General features: G+C 41.9%; 1 protein-coding gene and 1 pseudogene across 1 annotated transcript in view; one reads left to right on the forward strand and one right to left on the reverse strand.

Annotated features, from left to right (window-relative positions):
* AGBL1 (AGBL carboxypeptidase 1) overlaps positions 1-17,963 on the forward strand; it is a 216,117-nt gene that overhangs the window by 184,690 nt on the left and 13,464 nt on the right. The window contains exons 10-15 of the mRNA XM_059058824.2: positions 1,820-1,936; positions 2,980-3,560; positions 5,315-5,398; positions 5,630-5,716; positions 7,733-7,881; positions 9,135-9,222. Of these exons, the coding sequence (XP_058914807.2) occupies positions 1,820-1,936; positions 2,980-3,560; positions 5,315-5,398; positions 5,630-5,716; positions 7,733-7,881; positions 9,135-9,222 (1,106 nt within the window). The remainder of the gene's footprint in view (positions 1-1,819; positions 1,937-2,979; positions 3,561-5,314; positions 5,399-5,629; positions 5,717-7,732; positions 7,882-9,134; positions 9,223-17,963) is intronic.
* On the reverse strand, positions 15,315-16,583 carry LOC131753468 (calpain small subunit 1 pseudogene; annotated as a pseudogene).

Below are 17,963 nucleotides of genomic sequence, written 5' to 3' on the forward strand. Positions count from 1 at the left end.
TGGTATGCGCTGTATCTGAAAATATCATTATATCAACCTCATGGGATCTATATTTCTGTTAATTTAAAGCTTGGAGGAAAATTGCAAAAGATGGATGGAATATTGCACTTTATCCCCTGAATCAGGAATATAACTTTTTTTAAAATGATTTTTTAAAAAATTTATGTTAACCCTCTTATTTGTTTATCTTTTTGGCTGCGTTGGGTCTTAGTTGCTGTGTGCGGGCTTTCTCTAGTTGCGGTGAGCGGGGGCTACTCTTCATTGCCGTGCATGGGCTTCTCATTGCGGTGGCTTCTCTTGTTGCGAAGCACGGGCTCTAGGCGCATGGGCTTCAGTAGCTGTGGCTCACAGGCTCTAGAGCGCAGGCTCAGTAGTTGTGTTGCACGGACTTAGTTGCTCCGCGGCATCTGGGATATTCCTGGACCAGGGCTCGAACCCATGTCCCCTGCATTGGCAGGCGGATTCTTAACCACTGTGCCACCAGGGAAGCCCAGGAAGATATCATTTATTTTCCACATTTATTTGATTTCAGGAAGAATAAGCCAGGCTTTCAGGACTATCAGGTTTTTCCTCAACTAACAAAATAGATTCCTAAAATATAGGGTGGATTTCCCCCCCTATTTTATTAGGGAAACATGATCTAGGAGAGGCACAGAAAAATGAAGAGATTGAACTATGTCCTTTCTCTGTAACATTCTATAACCTTTGAAAAATACAGAAGTGTTTGGAGGAGAGTCACCATCACTGTTAAACTATTATGAAATGATGATCTAGAAGAAGAAATAAAAGGTCTGGTATTATTCAGCCCAATGAAGAAAAGGCTGGTGGTGACTCAGTAAACTTTTAAATGTACAAAGGGATAAAGGTATAGTAGGAGGTTACGACCTCCTCCCCAGAGCCTGGAAGGCTCAGCACCATACCTGCTTCTGGAATTGACTCCTAGTCTTCCTCTTATTCTTTATGCTTCAGCCACTTTCTATTTTTAAAAAATTTTTAAAATTTTATTTTATTGAAGTATAATTGATTTATAATGTTAATTTCTGCTATACAACAGTGATTCAGTTATCTATATAAATTCTTGTATATGAGTGTATACATTCAGCCACCTTCTTTTGTAAGCAAATTTAAGTTGCTTTTTTTTTTCTTTTTCTGTTAGTAATTTCTTCCCCCAAGTCTTTGCCTTGTTGGCCGTTATTGTTAAAATGTGACCTCCTTAGCTTCTTTGTACCCCAGCCTTACTCACAATCACTTCACCACCTCTCATTCTTCCCAAGACATTTATCACTGTTCAAAGTTACCTTGCTCATTTGTTTGTTTTCTTACTGTCTTCCTTTTCTCACTAGCAGGCAAGTTCTGTGGAATCATGGACCTTGGTCTGTTCAATTATCAATGAGTCTTAAGTACCTAAGAGAGTGCCCACTCATAGTAGGTGCTCATTAAACGTTTGTGAAAAGAGTGACCTAAATAGGTAGATAGATGAATAGGTACGACAATTACAGTTATGTCAAAGACAGTGGTGATGAGATAAAAACAATTCTTTGGTATTGTGCTTCATTGTTTACATAGTTCATCTCATTTTACATAAATTATTTATGATGAAGGCTGATAAATACATGAACACTGAGAAAAATTATAATCTTTCTTTGTATTTAAAAAATACAACCTTACATGTAAATTATCCTTGACTAGGCTAGCACTATAACTTGGAGGCAAGGAAACCGTGTCCCAGGATTCTGAAAAGTCACATCTGTAGCTTGTCTCGATATTTCTCAGGATGGCTCTCCTGATTGTAACATATTTTTTGAATGTGCCATTGTAGGATGATGACTTGGAAACAGATGTGAACAAGCTGAGCTCCCAACCTGGTCTTGATCGACCTGAAGAGGAACTGATGCAATATGAGGCGATGTGTCTTGAGCTCTCCTGCAGTTTTGAGGTAGAATGTATGCCGTGGTTCTACTCCTCTGTGATGCTAAGGGGTTCTTTGCAGACCCTGGGAATCCAAACTGGTCTCCAGATGGAAAGCATTGCTCATCTTTAGCAATCTGCTTCTGGGATCTTTCTGAGAGGGAAGTAAAAGGCTAAACAAAAATGGAGAAGGTGGCAGAGATAGGATGCATGCAAGGGTCTTATCAATACAATCTGACACCCATCACCTCGGAATGAAGTAGGATGAAGGTTCACATTGCTGCCTGTTGTCTGGTGGGCAAGGTGCCTTACTGTCATGTCCTGGGAAAGCAAGTGAAAATTCATGGTGATTTAATCGTTCTCTTGTGAGAGTGGTATGGTTATATGAGATGGCTTTCTGAAGGTGAGCAGCCTGATTCTAGGGTTTCTTTGTTAGCAGAAACAAATCAAGCACCTTATACCTGGTCATGTTAATCCAGTGGTTGGTTGCTGCTGCTTCTTCTGCTGTCCCACCAAAATTTAGACCTGCTTTTGGACCTCCATTATTTTCTTATGATTCTTCATAAACCATGAATTTGGCCATATCTAAGGGTCCAAGCTAAGTCACTTACAGAAGGGAGTTGACATATTGTATTTCACTCTAGAAAGCAGAAGGGCATCTGTGGGTAAAAGTTTTAGGGAAGGAAATTTTAATTCAGAGTAAAAAAGAATTTTTCTTAAACAATCAGAATGATCCTCAAATAAAAGGAACCACCTTGGGATACAGGGAAGCTTCTGTAAATGAGTCGTTCAACCAGACTGTAAAGGTTTGGGGGTGTTGTAGGAGGCTTTCATGTACTGCATAGACTCATACTAGACCCACCAAATGCCCCTTCCGAGTGTGCGTTTCTAGGATTCTGCCATTTCTTTGACTCTTGAAGCTTAGTCTTTCCTTGACTGACCTTGGAAAAAGTTTTCCAGTGCTCAGGATTTATGCTTAGCTCTGTGCCCAGAGAGTGAGGACAGGGATCAGATTGTATTCTCTACTTGGAAAGAAACACTGACGTATTCTTTTCCACTTTTAACCTGAAGGAATTGGAGTCCAAACCTGGAGATGGTTTGAACTTTGACGAGACTCAGTATGCCAGTCACCACCACATTCTGACTGCTGCCTCCCCAAAAGGGCTTTGCTTGAATAAGGACCAAATCTCCTGGGGACAAGAAAGAGAAGTCCCTGTCCAGACTTCCCTTCTGAGCAGAGTGAAGATGGGGAGGTCCAACATACATCTAACCTCCAAAAAAGGACCTGGAATGAACCCATACCAAAATGCACGATCCAATGGTCTTGGGATAGGTTCTTCTGGAAGTGAAATCTCAGACATTCAGGCGTCGTTCAAAGAGGATGCTTGGGACATAGATGTGATTTCCTGCCCAAGGATAAGCGCCTCCTTTTCCAATTCCAGTAGACCTAGAGAAACTGCTGAATTAATAGATAAGCTCCTGCAGACACATCCGACGCATATCGCCTTCCATGACCCCTATCTTTATATGGCCAAAGCTAGAAGAACCAGATCTGTGTCTGACTTCACAATGATGGCATTTCCTGATTTCTGGGGGCATTGTCCACCTCCCTCTGCCCAGTCTATGTTGGAACGTAAATGTGGAGTCCAAAGGTGATGGTGCTACTAACTTGGGAGCTATATATATTTTTTCTTCTTTAGTATTTTTGTAGGTGGAATGGTTTGTACAAATAATTCTGTTATCTTCAGGAAAGTGAGCATTAGTCAGGAGCATGTTAAAAGCCTTAAGGAAATTTTCGCCAAATATACAAGCTTGCCTCCCTACTAGAACATTTCAGAGCCAAGGGTAGGGTGGTGGTAGACATGTGTTTCCACAAAAAGAATTTCTAAGATGATTCTAATGCAACCCCTTACCCTGTATCCATTGCAAATCCTACAAAAGGGAAAGATTATCCAATTTCTCCAAATATTGGGATCATTCCTTACGAGAAGTTTCTCAGAAAAAAATAAGTATGGATTATTTGGGATCACTTTTCTCATTCACTGCAAATTGGAATCTGATCTCTTGTTAATGAGAGGAGGTAGTGGACCTCCATCCCACAGTCCCAACCTTATAGAACCTGACTTGGCTTGGGGAATAGTTTTGCTGCATCACTGAGGATTGTAAGGGAAAAAAATGCATCCTGCAGGGAAGAAACGTTGTGTGATGGATTATCCCCAGGATGCATGAAATGGAGCTTTGCCTTTGGATAAGCATAGTGAGATTAAAAAGAAAATTACTAAACTCAAGGAGAAAACTATTTTCCCAGAAAATATACTAAGTATGCATACACTAAGTCTATGGAGCAAATTGTGCATAGCAGTAAGTTTTCTTAACTTATTAGCAAGTTCATCAGCAAATTGATGGTGTATCACAAGAACTGCTCCCACTTGGTCTCCTGGCTGACATTTCTGACCTCACCCCTCTGACCTTATCTCCATGCTCAAGTTCCTGAGAGACACACCACAGGGGCTGGCCCAGCAACAGATCCCCACTGGACAGGACATCTTTCCCCTGAGTCTAGGCCTCATTTTGACCTTCCCTCCACCTTCTCCTACCCCTCCCCGCCCCAGAGACCTGGATCGGAAATTTAAGGAGGGAATCTGAAATATCCCTTAGGTATCCTTCCTCCCTCTTACTTAAGTCTCCCAGATATTGGTGTTTCTCAGAGAGAAGATTGACCATAGTCTTCTGGAGCAAACAGAACCAAGACATATAAATGACACGAGAATTCAAAGGCTTATTGGAGCCTCCCAGACCATCAGCAATCTTTTTTTTTTTTTGCGGTACGCGGGCCTCTCACTGCTGTGGCCTCTTTCATTGCAGAGCACAGGCTCTGGACGCACAGGCTCAGCAGCCATGGCTTACGGGCCCAGCCGCTCCGTGGCATGTGGGATCCTCCCGGACTGGGGCACGAACCCGTGTCCCCTGCAACGGCAGGCGGACTCTCAACCACTGTGCCACCAGGGAAACCCCATCAGCAATCCCCATCAGCAATCCTAATGTCTCCTTCAAAACTGTCTAAGTGCAGAGGGCCTTCTTATTCACACAACCAGAGGCTTCAAAGTCCTTCAGCCCTAATGCTCTTGACAAAACTCTCCTTTGAGTAGAGAATCCTCCTAAAACTAAAATCTGGCATCACTGCTTCCTACATTCCTACTGCTCAGTGTAGTTTTATTTTTTGATAAAGAAGAAAAGGGAGGAGGGGTGGGGCTTTTTGTACTCATTCAGCTCAAGGTTGGAGCATTATTACATTTTTCTTTCATAATTCTCTGATGAGTCCCAAGGCCCTTCCCACATGACCATAGGATGAATGGGGTAAAGAGTGAGGGCCAACCCTTAAAATGTTTCCAATTTTCCTTTCCAGGATCAAAATATTTGAGGATGTCCGGAGGCTCATCCAGCCAAGCGATATTATAAATAAAGTTGTCTTCAGTCTAGATGAGCCTTGGTAGGTGGTCTTGAACATCAGTGGAATGAGGGGGGTGGGAGTATAGAATATCCTTTGAATGGCATGAGCATAAGAATATTTTAAGTTAGTAATCCATTCCTTCTCCTAAAATCAACACAGTGAAAATTCGGGTTAAAGATCCGTAAGAGAAAGCTTATCTCTAAGAAATGTTAAACTGTACCCAAGAATAGCAATAAGTCCTATGTTCAAAGGTTCTCTATTTCATTACAGGCCTTTGCAAGACACCACTTCTGACTGCTTACGGTTCTTCTCCAAGTTTGAGTCTGGAAATCTTCGCAAAGCCATCCAAGTGCGTGAGTAAGTAAGGAAAGCTGCAGGGGCCATACTCAGTATGGCTCAGCCCTATTTTGTATCCCGCTCCCCCGCAAGGAGACATTTTCGAAGTTTTCCCTTTTTGGGACATGGTGAGTGGTAAGTAATTTTTTTTTGTACTTGAAATATTTCAAGGAAGCCCAGCATATAACAGATACAAGTGGAGCTGTTTGGGATGGAGAAAGGAAAGGCAGGCATGTTAAGATTCCTCCTCAGCCTCCTTCTCTTTGTTGTTTGCTATCTTAGCTTCTTCTTCCTACAGCTCCTGCTTTTATTATTTATTGTCTCCATTTATCACGTTCCAAGGATCCAGGAGGGAAGACCTAATTAGGAATCTCCTAGTGGGACAATGAGCAGTCCAGGATGTGCCTAAGCTCCTGGCCTTACTCAGGTCTTTCTCTTTGTATCTGCCTTTGGCCAGAGTGTAGAATCCTAAACTCATCAGTTGTGGTCTGGGTGACAGAGTCAAATGACAGAAAACAAACCTACTTACAGGCAAGGATTTTTTTATGATCACTTTTTGGAGAGAGCATTGTGGGCATAGCAGACAATTTGAGGGTCATAGACTTCCTGGAATTGTTCTCATGAGTGTCCCTATGGTGCCAGCTATAGCTTCATTCATTGTATGGTGAGTTCAGTGGTTAGAGTGTGTTGCTTATAGTGATGATGGGAGGGGTGGGACACCATCTGCTCTGCTACAGCTTCAACAAAGCTCTCCCCTTCCACAAATCTCACTATACACTGCCATTTAATCAGAGGGCTAGAGTAGGAGAGTATGAATGAATCAGGGCAAAACCATTGCCCTTTCTAGAAGAGCAACTCAAAGAGTGTGCCAAGGGGATGGGATAAGAATATTTTTGAAAATGAAATATCCTGATGATAATGTTTAAGTCAAAGCTTTATTGCTAATTCTGTTGCTCAAGCTTGAAAAAGTAATATTTTGGAGACATATTGATTGGGTGGGGACACATGAGGACTTTCTGGGATGCCGGAACTGTTCTACATATTGATCCAGGGAGTTGTCACACAGGTGTATCCAGATGAATTTGCTTAAACTCATTGAGCTGTACATTTAAGATCTGTGTACTTTACTTCATGTAAACTAAATCAGTTGAAAAGGGAATAAACAAACAGACAAATCTTTCATTGCTAGTCTAATTCATGTTTGTTGCCTTACTGGGGATGTACATATATTATACTACTTAATCTTTACAAACAGTACTGCAAGTTTAGGCACTATTTCTTTTTTTAAAATTTATTTATTTATTTGTTTATTTATGGCTGTGTTGGGTCTTTGTTTCTGCGTGCGGGCTTTCTCTAGTTGCGGCCAGTGGGGGCTACACTTCATTTCAGTGTGCGGGCTTCTCATTGCGGTGGCTTCTCTTTGTTGTGGACCATGGGCTCTAAGCGTGCGGGCTTGAGTAGTTGTGGCACACAGGCTCAGTAGTTGTGGCTCGCGGGCTCTAGAGCACAGTCTCAGTAGTTGTGGTGCATGGTCTTAGTTGTTCTGTGGCATGTGGGATCTTCCCTGACCAGGGCTCGAACCCATGTCCCCTGCATTGTCAGGCAGATTCTTAACCAGTGTGCCACCAGGGAAGTCCTTAGACACTTTTCTATTTTTCATTTGAGAAGACTGATGCTCAAAAGTCATGTCTAACATCAAATAGTAATGGCATATCCAACCAGATGTGACCACATTTTCTCTGGGATATAGCACACTTGCATTTTTCCAGCTGGACAGAAACTTCATTACCATTTAATAAAAAGATAGGCTATAATTGTATAACTGACTCTTCTAATACCAGGACACTGCTCCCCCCTCCTTAAATTTCCAAAGCCTCTGTCCAATATTGTGAGATAAGAATGATAACTATAACTTACCAGCCAACCAAGATCCTGGATCTTACATCTATCATCCAGAACCTGAGATGTGTAGATTTCTCAGTGTTGGAAGTTCTCTTAAAGGCTTTTAACCCTCTGATCTTGCTTCTGACTTTGCAGGTTGGAGTACGACTTACTGATCAATGCTGATGTGAATAGCACGCAGCACCAGCAGTGGTTCTACTTCAAGGTGAGCGGTATGAGGGATGCGGTCCCTTATCGCTTCAACATTATCAACTGTGAGAAGGCCAACAGCCAGTTCAATTACGGTATGAGCTCTTGGGAAATAGAAACTTTCTCAATAACATCAAAAATGATGTCACTTTTGAGTGCTTGAATTGTTTTCAGAAGCCCTGCTTGGGTTGCAAAGGGTTTGAAGTTGGGCTGACATGTTTTGGTTGCCAGGTATGGCAAGACGGCCACCAACCTATGGTAAATTGCTACTATGGGAGGAGAACCTTGAAACTCTCCCTCTGCTATGAAATGTTAATACCTCACCTAACTTTCCACTGCTTCCTGCCTCCCTTGCCCCACCTTGAACTTTTTGAGGCCAGTGAACCCTCTCATTTATTCCTTCTCTCCACCTCTTAAATCCCATAGGAGCAAATGTACTGATCTGTTGATATTTGTTACAGACAGGCAAATGGCACAATTCCATGGGACAACACTGATTTCCACTTTCAGAAAACTCTGGAGAAAGTTTAAATTCTCCTGAATACCTGTGGCAATTTTAGGGGAGATGTTCAAGGGACAATGACTGACTAGTAACCCATATTTATTTTGAATGTTTCTAGAAATAGGAAATTCTGGCTGGCTCGCATTCTAATGTATTAGTGGCTCTGAGTAAGGAAAAAATATTCCCTGTAGCTCCAGGTCCGAGCATAGGACATTACCTCTATTTTGTACTGATTAAATAGACTCTTGCTGGTATAGAAAGAGAAAAGGTGAGTCTTGACTCTTGTATTCACTTGATGCAGCTTCTGTAACAAATTGTCACAGATTTTGTGGCTTCAAAGAAGACAAATGTATTCTCTTACAGTTCTGGAGTCCACAAGTCCCAAATCAGTTTCACTGGTCGTAAGTCAAGGTGTTGGAAAGGCCATGCTTCCTCTGGACATTCTAGGGGATTATTTGTTTCCTTTCCTTTTCCAGCTTTTAGAGGTATGTTCCTCACATTCCTTGGCTCATGGCCCTTTCCTCCATCTTCAAAGTCAGCTGCATAACATCTTCAAATCTCTCTGCTTCGGCCACATTGCTTTTCCTCTGTAGTCAAACCTCTCTGTACCTCCCTCTTGGAAGGACATGTGTGATTGAATTTAGGGCCCACCAAGATAATCTCCCCATCTCAAGATACTTAATTTAATCGTATCTACAAAGTCCCTTTTGTCATATAAGGTTAATATACAGCTTCCATGGATTAAGACCTGGGTATCTTTGAGGGCCATTATTCAACCTACCACAGCTCTCCTTTTCTATCCCCCCCGTCCCCGCAATGGATTAATCCTGCCTTTATTTTGTGTAGGGATGCAGCCAACTCTGTATTCTGTGAAGGAGGCTCTTCTTGGCAGACCTGCCTGGGTACGGACAGGCTACGAAATCTGTTATTACAAGTAAGTTAGAGTGTTGTTAGCTTCCTTTGCTCTTTTGTTCTCTCTCAATTTCCTGCTTCTCCATGTTAATCTTATAAACTTGAGCAATGTGTGCTTGTCTGCTGTACTTGTCACTCTTCCAATGGCAAATGCTCTGTCCTTCAGAAGCCTAAGCGTGTTAAATGGCACCCACAGTAGACCTCAAGAAATATCTTTTGATTTTCTGAAAAGTCATCTATTCTTATTTAAACACCTTAAAACCTTTAGACCTTACTGTTGGATATTATTATATAGATTCAACCTATGATTAGTGCGTCAAGCTTCAGTTCTTTTCTTGTTTCCATTGGTCCCAGTGAACAAAAAGTGTGAGATATTCTAACTATTCTTATCCTTCCCATGCTTCAGTTTTCCAAAGCAGATAAACATGAATATGTGAGAAATATACTTAAGTAACTGTTCCTCCACAGAAAGATAAATTTTGGAAAAAATAGAAGAGAAAGGTATTTTCGGAATTCATCTTCAACTCTTGATCAGTAGCCACTTTCATCAATGTATCCTGTAAAGTTGTAATGAAATTTGAATTATCCATATATTTTGATAAAATACATGCATGCATTCCAGACCCATGAATTGCTTATTTGTGCATTTTCCTTTGATAGAAAATAAAATTCAAATTCATAAGACAAAAAAAGGATAGGGAGTGTGGACAGGTAGAAACTATGTAGCTAATTATTAGCTTGTTGCTGGTTTCTTATAAAAAACTGATAGGCTAGTACTTATTTTCTTGGATAAAGTAATTTATATCTCTTTCTGAGATTACAGGAGGCCCCTGAAAATATTATCAGGCATTCTTGAGTTCAGGATAGTTGCAAATATCAAAAAGAAAGAGTAAAAATGCTTATGCCTCTTGGCTTTTGAGACTGTAAGGACCGGAGCATTGACAGATAGGAAGGTCAAGAATCTTGTTGCTCTATCAGACACAAGGGCAATCATCACCATAGAAGTAAGGATAGTCTATAAAGCACAGAGATGGGCTAACAGTTTGTAATGGAAGAGTCAGCAGTCTTTAGTCTTGGATGTATTAGAATATGGACCTGGGTAGTATTTTCATTATATTCTTCAGAACAATAGCAAAGCCATACAATGTTGTTGGTTTTCCATAGCAATGACTTTCTGACCCACCTATCTACAGACTCTCGGGATCCTCTTATGGTCCAAAGAGATTGAGACTAAAATCATCTCCAGGTGGCAGGGGCCACAGCTGTAGGGGAAAATAATGGAAGCATACATTTGGACTTTGGTGTGTTAAGAATAACTTTTAGTGTCCTCGAGAAATAGTAATTCTAAATAAACATGAAAGACCCAGCTTGCAGTGGGCTTGGATCTGGAGGTTAGTAAGAGATTCGACAAACATAACATTCAGCATCCTGTGGGGGAGGCGGGGATAGCTCTCCCTGGAGGCTGCTTCCTTGGAGGTGGGGGATAAGGAGTGGGTTTAAGGGGATTTAGAATCTGCCAAGAGGAAAAGGAAGAAATCAAACATCCCAAAGCGGACCCTTGGGCTAAAGAATGCCAATGTTAATGTTAATAGCTTTTAGATTCATTAACAAGACAATTGTTATGTGATTAAAGAGTAAAAGAGGGGTAACATGAAAACCATGAATGTATAATGTAATTCATTTTTCGTCTTCCAGCCATGAATACAACAGAAATGAATGGATAAGATTGTGACATTATAACGTAGTTTGTTTTACACCAATTCACTGCATTGTGTTAACATATTTCCAATAATGTGATCTAACAACAGGATAGATATGTTATGTGTATCTCTATTCAACCGCAAATCAGAGTGCCTTTCCCTACCATTGAATGCCTTAGATTATACAATGTATTTATTTCTCTCGTTTACCCATCACAATCTTTGAGTTGATCTGCTTTTGAAGATTTTTTGGCTTCATCCCTGACTTTATGCTCTCTAATGTATTAAATTGGGAGAACTTTACCTCCTATTTCTTTGTCTCCAATATGTCATCAGGAACTCAGAAGTCTTATTTCTATTACATTCTTATATTTAGTACCATGTTCTAAAAGGGGTGCCCGGGTGCTTATTGTGGAGAGAACCATGAGCCATGGTACCTGAGTATATCTATGGGAGGGTGAAAGAAAAGAGTACTCAGAAAGAATGGGATATCCATTTCCTTCAAAAAGTGATAGCAATAGTGATCAGTTAAGGAGGTGGGCTGACTGCTTTGTGGGGCTGAGCATCATCACTTAGAAAGTGATCTCCACACTGTTTTGATAAGATATACTAATCCATGTACTTTTAATATAGATTTGTTCACAATTTAAAAAAATCAATTATACACGCCTTACTATACTAATATATTATGCATACTAGAAAACATGCAGAAAGTTTAGAATTTTAAGACATGGGGAAAAGATTAAAAAATAATTTTAAATTTAAATCTTTAAATTTTAAATGTAAAATTGTTATATATTTTTCTACTGTTGGTAACTTGGGGCATCCTATACCCTTAAGTTATACCATGAAAAATATAGTTGTAAATTGCCTTTTGGCTAATTTTGAAAAATTGTGGTTAACTTCTCCAATCTAGTTAGATAATTTTTACACAAATAAGAGTTCTTGAGAAAGAGCTAATATTAAGGTAGGAGGTAGGCCATGTCAATTCTTTTATTTTCTCCGTCATTTGTGTTTAAAATGTAATATTATTATCAATCTCTGAATTCTAAGCAGAATTTAGAAAAAACTAATTATCTATATTGCAGGGTTTAGTTTAATTTAGATAATATAATCTGTAAATCCACTAGAGAAGGCTTCTGCAAGTTTAAATACCTTGCCAGAAGCTAAAATCTAAAGAATGAGAGAGACAGTGAGCTATTCTCATCCCTCCCACAGGAAGCCTACTGTACAGCAATCGATACTAAACTACCTGACTTATGAAAAACATAGATATAGGTCTTCCCTGGTGGCGCAGTGGTTGAGAATCCGCCTGCCGATGCAGGGGACGCGGGTTCCTGCCCCGGTCTGGGAAGATCCCACGTGCCGCGGAGCGGCTGGGCTCGTGAGCCATGGCTGCTGGGCCTGCGCGTCCGGAGCCTGTGCTCCACAACCGGAGAGGCCACAACAGTGAGAGGCCCGCGTACCACAAAAAAAAAAAAAAAAAAAAGAAAAACATAGATATAAAATGTAATGTATTTTTCATATTCCATCCCTGGAAAACAACAGAGAAGGATGGATAAGACTGCTATAGTGTAATCTAGCTTGTTTTATAATTATTCATCATAGTAGCTTGACTTGGACAGCATAAGGGCAGCATTGTCCATCCCCATATTAAACCTTAGACAACTTTCTTTCTTCTTTATTAGATCATAATAAATTTAAAGAGAAATTCTAATATCTTCTCCCTGTGTTCAGGAGATCTGACCTTCTTGCCCCTCCCCTGGGGTACCTCCTCCCCCGCTCCTCCCCCCTTCCCCCATCCTCCACCCCCTCGCCCACCCACCTGGCAGATCCCTAAGCCAGAAAATCAAAAGGGATCCTCCAGAGGGAGGAACAGAGATGGGCAGGCTTATTTTTCCATGCCTCTTGTAAAAGTAAGCAAGGACTGTTTTAGTTTCTGCTTTATTTACTTCCCTGCGGTCTGCTTCTCCCTCTCATGTACACAGCCTCACACCTTTTTGAATTTTCTCCCAGCTCTGGTCTAAAGTAATTGGGTGACTTACTCTGAAGGGCAGAGCGAAGGAAGCTGCATGCTTGGAGTGGCCGTGTAATACACAACAGCTGATCTCTTCTGACATTTATCTCTGCTCGTGAGAGGAGATGGAACAGCTCACTCATGAAGATGAATGTCATACAAGAGCTCTGCCATCATGCGTCCTTCCCGGGGATCTCAGGAGAGAGATTTGGTGCTATACAGAATATGAGAAACCCTGCAGACACAGGGCAGCCTGGTGACTTGACTGCCCTGCCTTATTAGATCCTGTTAAGTAAAATGATGCTCCCATGTTAAACAGAGCCATCGTCATTATAAGGTTATCTAATTCACTCTCTATCTTGGCATTTGCTTCTTTCATGCACACACAGAAAAAAAAACTTCCCAAAGATAAAATTTAAAAAATGACTTCCCAGCATATTTTAACGTACAAATGGAAGGAGACTGAGTTCATAACCATGCATTTGTGTACATTGCTCCTTGCTTCATTGAAAGCTTTATGATTTTAGAACTGCAGACCCTTCGAAGGATAAATTGTTCAGGGAATGGAAAAGCAAAGGGGAGCCTTTTAACTGTGGAATGGCTGATCTATCCATATCATCTTTGACCCAACATGCATCTAGGATCTGGCATATTTGAGAGCACACTTGATTTTCACCAGGCTTCTTCTCCACCTAGAAGAGCAGATCAAGGAGAGAAAGTTTCTGGAGTGAAACTTCTACCACTCATTAATGATGTGACCTTGGGGCAAGTTATTCCAGCCTCTCTCAACTTCAGATTCCTCATCAGCAAAAGGGGATAATAATGGTATCTACTTGATAAATCTGTGCTGAGGATGAAGTGAAATGAAATAAAGCACATGGAAATCTTACAACAGTGTCTGGTGCATAGTGGATGTTCAGTGAATGTTAGCAATTATTAGTAATTAGTAGAAGCTTCTTAGTGGCATCAAATACCAGTGACATAAAGAATCATAGTGGTATGAATAATTTTCTCACTAGCTATCATCTGGATTATTTTACATTCCTTCTGTTATTTTAGACTTCAGGTTTATAGGTATCTCAGATTTATGAAAACTGAAACTTCAAATTCTTACTTGCTGAATTAAACCAAAAGACCTCTTGTCCTTTTATCCATTCTTATGAGACAGGTGATAAAATGAAAAAAAATCTTGTTTTGGGGGTAAGCCCATATCTAGGGTTGAATCCTGTTTATTGTGCTTGTTGTGTGGAGTTCCTCAAGACACTTAACATCTCAATTTTCCCAGTCTGTAGAGTGTGCATAATAATACCTTGAAAGGATATAATTAGGATTAGAGATAAGATATGCCAAGTATTCTAATTATTACTTCTAGAGTCTTACATCAATTTATTCTACAGACCTTAGCTGAACAGCTGCTAAGTCCAGGTACTGTGCCAAGCGTGAAGATATACAGACAAATAAGCATAATCCCTGCCATAAAGCATGGGCAGTGAGGGAGAGGCACAATGTGATAAGAATTATGTAAAAGGGTGGATATTGGGGAAGACTTCCTGAAAGAGGAAACACTTGTGTTGAGTCTTGAAGGAGGAAGAAGAGTTGGCTAAAATGAGGAAGAAGGAAAGCATTTCCATACAAAGGAAGAACATGGGAACCATTTGAAATATAAAGGATGAATGTTACTGCCTTGCAAACATCCCTCAGTATGTTCATATCATAATTGGGAAAACAAAAAGAACTTGATAGGATCTCACTTTATCATGGACTAATTGCTAATTGTAGCAAGCCAAGTGTTTCACTTTGGAGATTTATGGAACACTTCACTTTGAAGAAGGTGATCTTGGGAAAGTTTAAAGGTTTCTGAAGAGGAAACCTTTGCTAGAGGTGGAGTTATCTCGGGGACTCTCCCACTACAATGCAGCCACCAGGAGACTCCAGTGGGGAAGCCTGACGTTTGCTTTAGTTTCACCTACAGCGTAGACCCTGGATTAGGGTTGCAAGTGAATCTCCTTTAGCGGAAACTCATCCTAAATGAGGTGATTTTCATTTTTCTTAAATTCCAGCCATCAGCAACCATCCTGAAGAGGGCTGGATTATTAGTGGGGAGCTTTTAGTCTTGCCCACGACAGTCTTGCCCATGAAGCTACAGCAAGGGTTTGTGTACAACAGGTTTGTGTGTGTGTGTGTGTGTTTTGGGAGGGTGAGGAGGTAGATTTTATAGGCCAAACTACCATTCTAAACTTTCCTTAAATCACTAGAACCTTGGCCCACAGAAGGTCAAAAGCTAAAAATTATTCTATTTTATTTCTCTCTCCATTTCACTATAGCTGTTCCCTGCCTGGAGTCCAGTTTTGGTTTGAATGGTGGAACGAACCTAGGGATAGGAATTTCATATTCTTTTTTTTTTTTTTTTTCAGAGAGAGCAGCAACTAGGGTGCATTTATTTCCTCCTGGGCCTGGCAGGCTGGGAGCAGAATACAGACAAAGGCACTGGGGCATGTGGCCTGTTATGGCCTGGAGTTCAGCTGCCTGGGTGGTAACTGAATGGGTGTGCCAGGGTGTGTAGGGACTGGAGTGATCCTCCCAGAACTGAGAGAAGGGCCCTTGGGGTGTGCAAGCAACACAAACGTTGGGCTTGGCACAGATGCAAGAGAGGGGTTATGGAGTAGATGTGAGATGGGTGTGCTGGGGCAGGGTGTGTTGAAGCATGTTGGGCCCTGGCTGTTGACTGAGAATCCGGGTGCCAAGGGCTGGGAGAACAGAAAGGCCTGTGGGTCAGCAGGAGCCATGAAGATGTGACTGCAAACAGGATCAGCCCTGGGGGAGACCGAAGAGTCCAAGGTGACTCCTACAGCGAGGCGATGAGGGGGCAGGTCTGGGACTCCCGTTCAGGAATACATGGTCAGCTGTAGCCACTCTTGGGTGTTCATCTGGATTTGTCCAGTGCTATCTTTGTCAAGAGATTTGAAGGCACAGAACATGGCATCCAGTCTGACCAGGCAGCTGATGAAGTTGTCAAAATCCATGTTCCCTCCCTCATCTGAGTAGCGTTGGATGATCATGTTGTAGGAGATGCTCATTCAGGAGGAATCCTGCTGCCTCAAAGGCCCCCGGGAGTTCACTGCTGCCAGTGGTCCCTGAACGGTCAATGTCAAACTGTTTGTATATGGCCTGCCACTTTTTGATGTTGTTCCACAAGTACTTGAATTCTTCGAAGCCCAGCTTGCCGGTCGTGTCACTATCCATAACAGCCACCATGCTGCGACATGTGTCAATGCCAATACCATCAGTCTTCAGATCAGGATGTCGGGTCACGACTTCGTTGAGAATGTTCATGAGTTCTGGGGCACTGACCTCCATGTCCTCTCCAGCCAGCTGGGCAAAGAGCCTCCGGAACTGCCGGGCCTTCTCTCTCTCATTGGCCCCAATGTTGGAGTAATGGGTGCGAGGGGGCGGGGGCTCTGGGTTGTACTGCGCAGCCGCCTCACTAATGGCGCTAATGACCCCGCCCAGGATGCGCCTGGGAGTTCCGCCGCCGCCGCCGCTACTGCTGCTGCCGCCTCCGGCCCAGCTGATCAGGCCTCCGAGCGCATTCCCTAGGCCCCCGCCCAGGCCCCCGCCTCCCCCGCCGCCTCCTCCACTCTTCAGGAACGAGTTTACTAGGAACATGGCTGTGGCTGAAGATTCCGCCTCGCTCGCGCGTCGGCTGGTTCGCTAGTCTCCATATTCTTATTTTTACTCTCTCTCTTGTTCTCTCTGGTGGCTGGTGGGGCATCATAGAATTTGCTTAGGATGAATGTGCCTGTGATGTGTGACTTCAGTGTACATAGTACAGTGGGAAGCCTAAAAACAAGCAAGACTCATGTCAGATGAGACCACCCCCACTGGCCTCGGGGGCATCTGATTCATCTTGAGGAAAGATGCAGGCTCTGTCTCCACTGCATGTAGGTGAAAAACTTGGGGATGGCAAGGCACTAGATGTATGTTTCCACCTGCCTTTACCTTCATGAATATATATGTGTGGTGTGTGTGTTTTCACACTCGTGCATGTGAAGCTCTATTCCACATTCTGATTGGTTGTCAAAATGTTGACCATTTGACCAAAATGTTGACTGGCTCATTTCACTTAGAAGAGAGGTGTAATTGACTAGGTTCAGCTAGGTGTAAACTGAATGTGTGCTTGCAGTGGAGCCTTGAAATCAGAATGAATAAAGGTAGAGCATATGTGGTTTGCATGCTTTCTGAGTTACCATCTGCTTCTTTACATACTTGCTAATAATCAGAGCCTTAGCTCCAGATGAACTATAGAACTTTGGGGAAATCTGGAGAAAATAGACTCAATTAGGTAGCAAGATCCAGGTGGCACCATGGGTAAAGATGCCTTTTTGGGGACTTCCCTGGTGATCCAGTGGTTAAGACTCTGCTTCCACTGAAGCGGGCGCAGGTTCAGTCCCTGGTCTGGGAACTAATATCCTTCATGCAGAGCAGTGTGGTCAAGGAAAAACAAAAAAAAAAGTTACCTTTTTGAAGTTTCTAGTCCTGTAGTCACAAAGGATATGGGTCCTATTAATAGGATGCTGAAAAGCTGGTACATCGTTGGGGATTTCCTTCTATCCCTAGGATGACCAAGGATCCAGGGTGCCATATTGGCAAAAGCTGATGCAAGAGAAATGTATAGCCTCGTAGGTCATATTCCATGGAACTACCAATTTCTCTTACTCCCATTCTTAGTTTTATGAATATTGAAAAAAAACACAAAACCAGTCAGTAGATTTTCTGTTTCTTCCTTTCTTGCTCACTTGATCTTTTTGCTTTGGTGGCAGGTGTCATGAAGGAAGCAAAAAAGGCAGAAAAGAATAATCCATATTTTTTATATTTGCAAGAATGCACAGAATAATTATCTGCTATTTCTTCCCTCTCCCCAGCCTTTCCCCCAATGAAACCCCAAAGCACAATGGGCAATAAAGCCAATGTTGTAAATGTTCAAAGGTGGAATTACATCTTTTGGTGTCCTGGTGTATTTTGTATTATAATGCAGCCTTGATGATA

The sequence above is a fragment of the Kogia breviceps genome, chromosome 3, assembly GCF_026419965.1.
Source record: "Kogia breviceps isolate mKogBre1 chromosome 3, mKogBre1 haplotype 1, whole genome shotgun sequence".
NCBI classification, from domain to species: Eukaryota; Metazoa; Chordata; class Mammalia; order Artiodactyla; family Physeteridae; genus Kogia; species Kogia breviceps.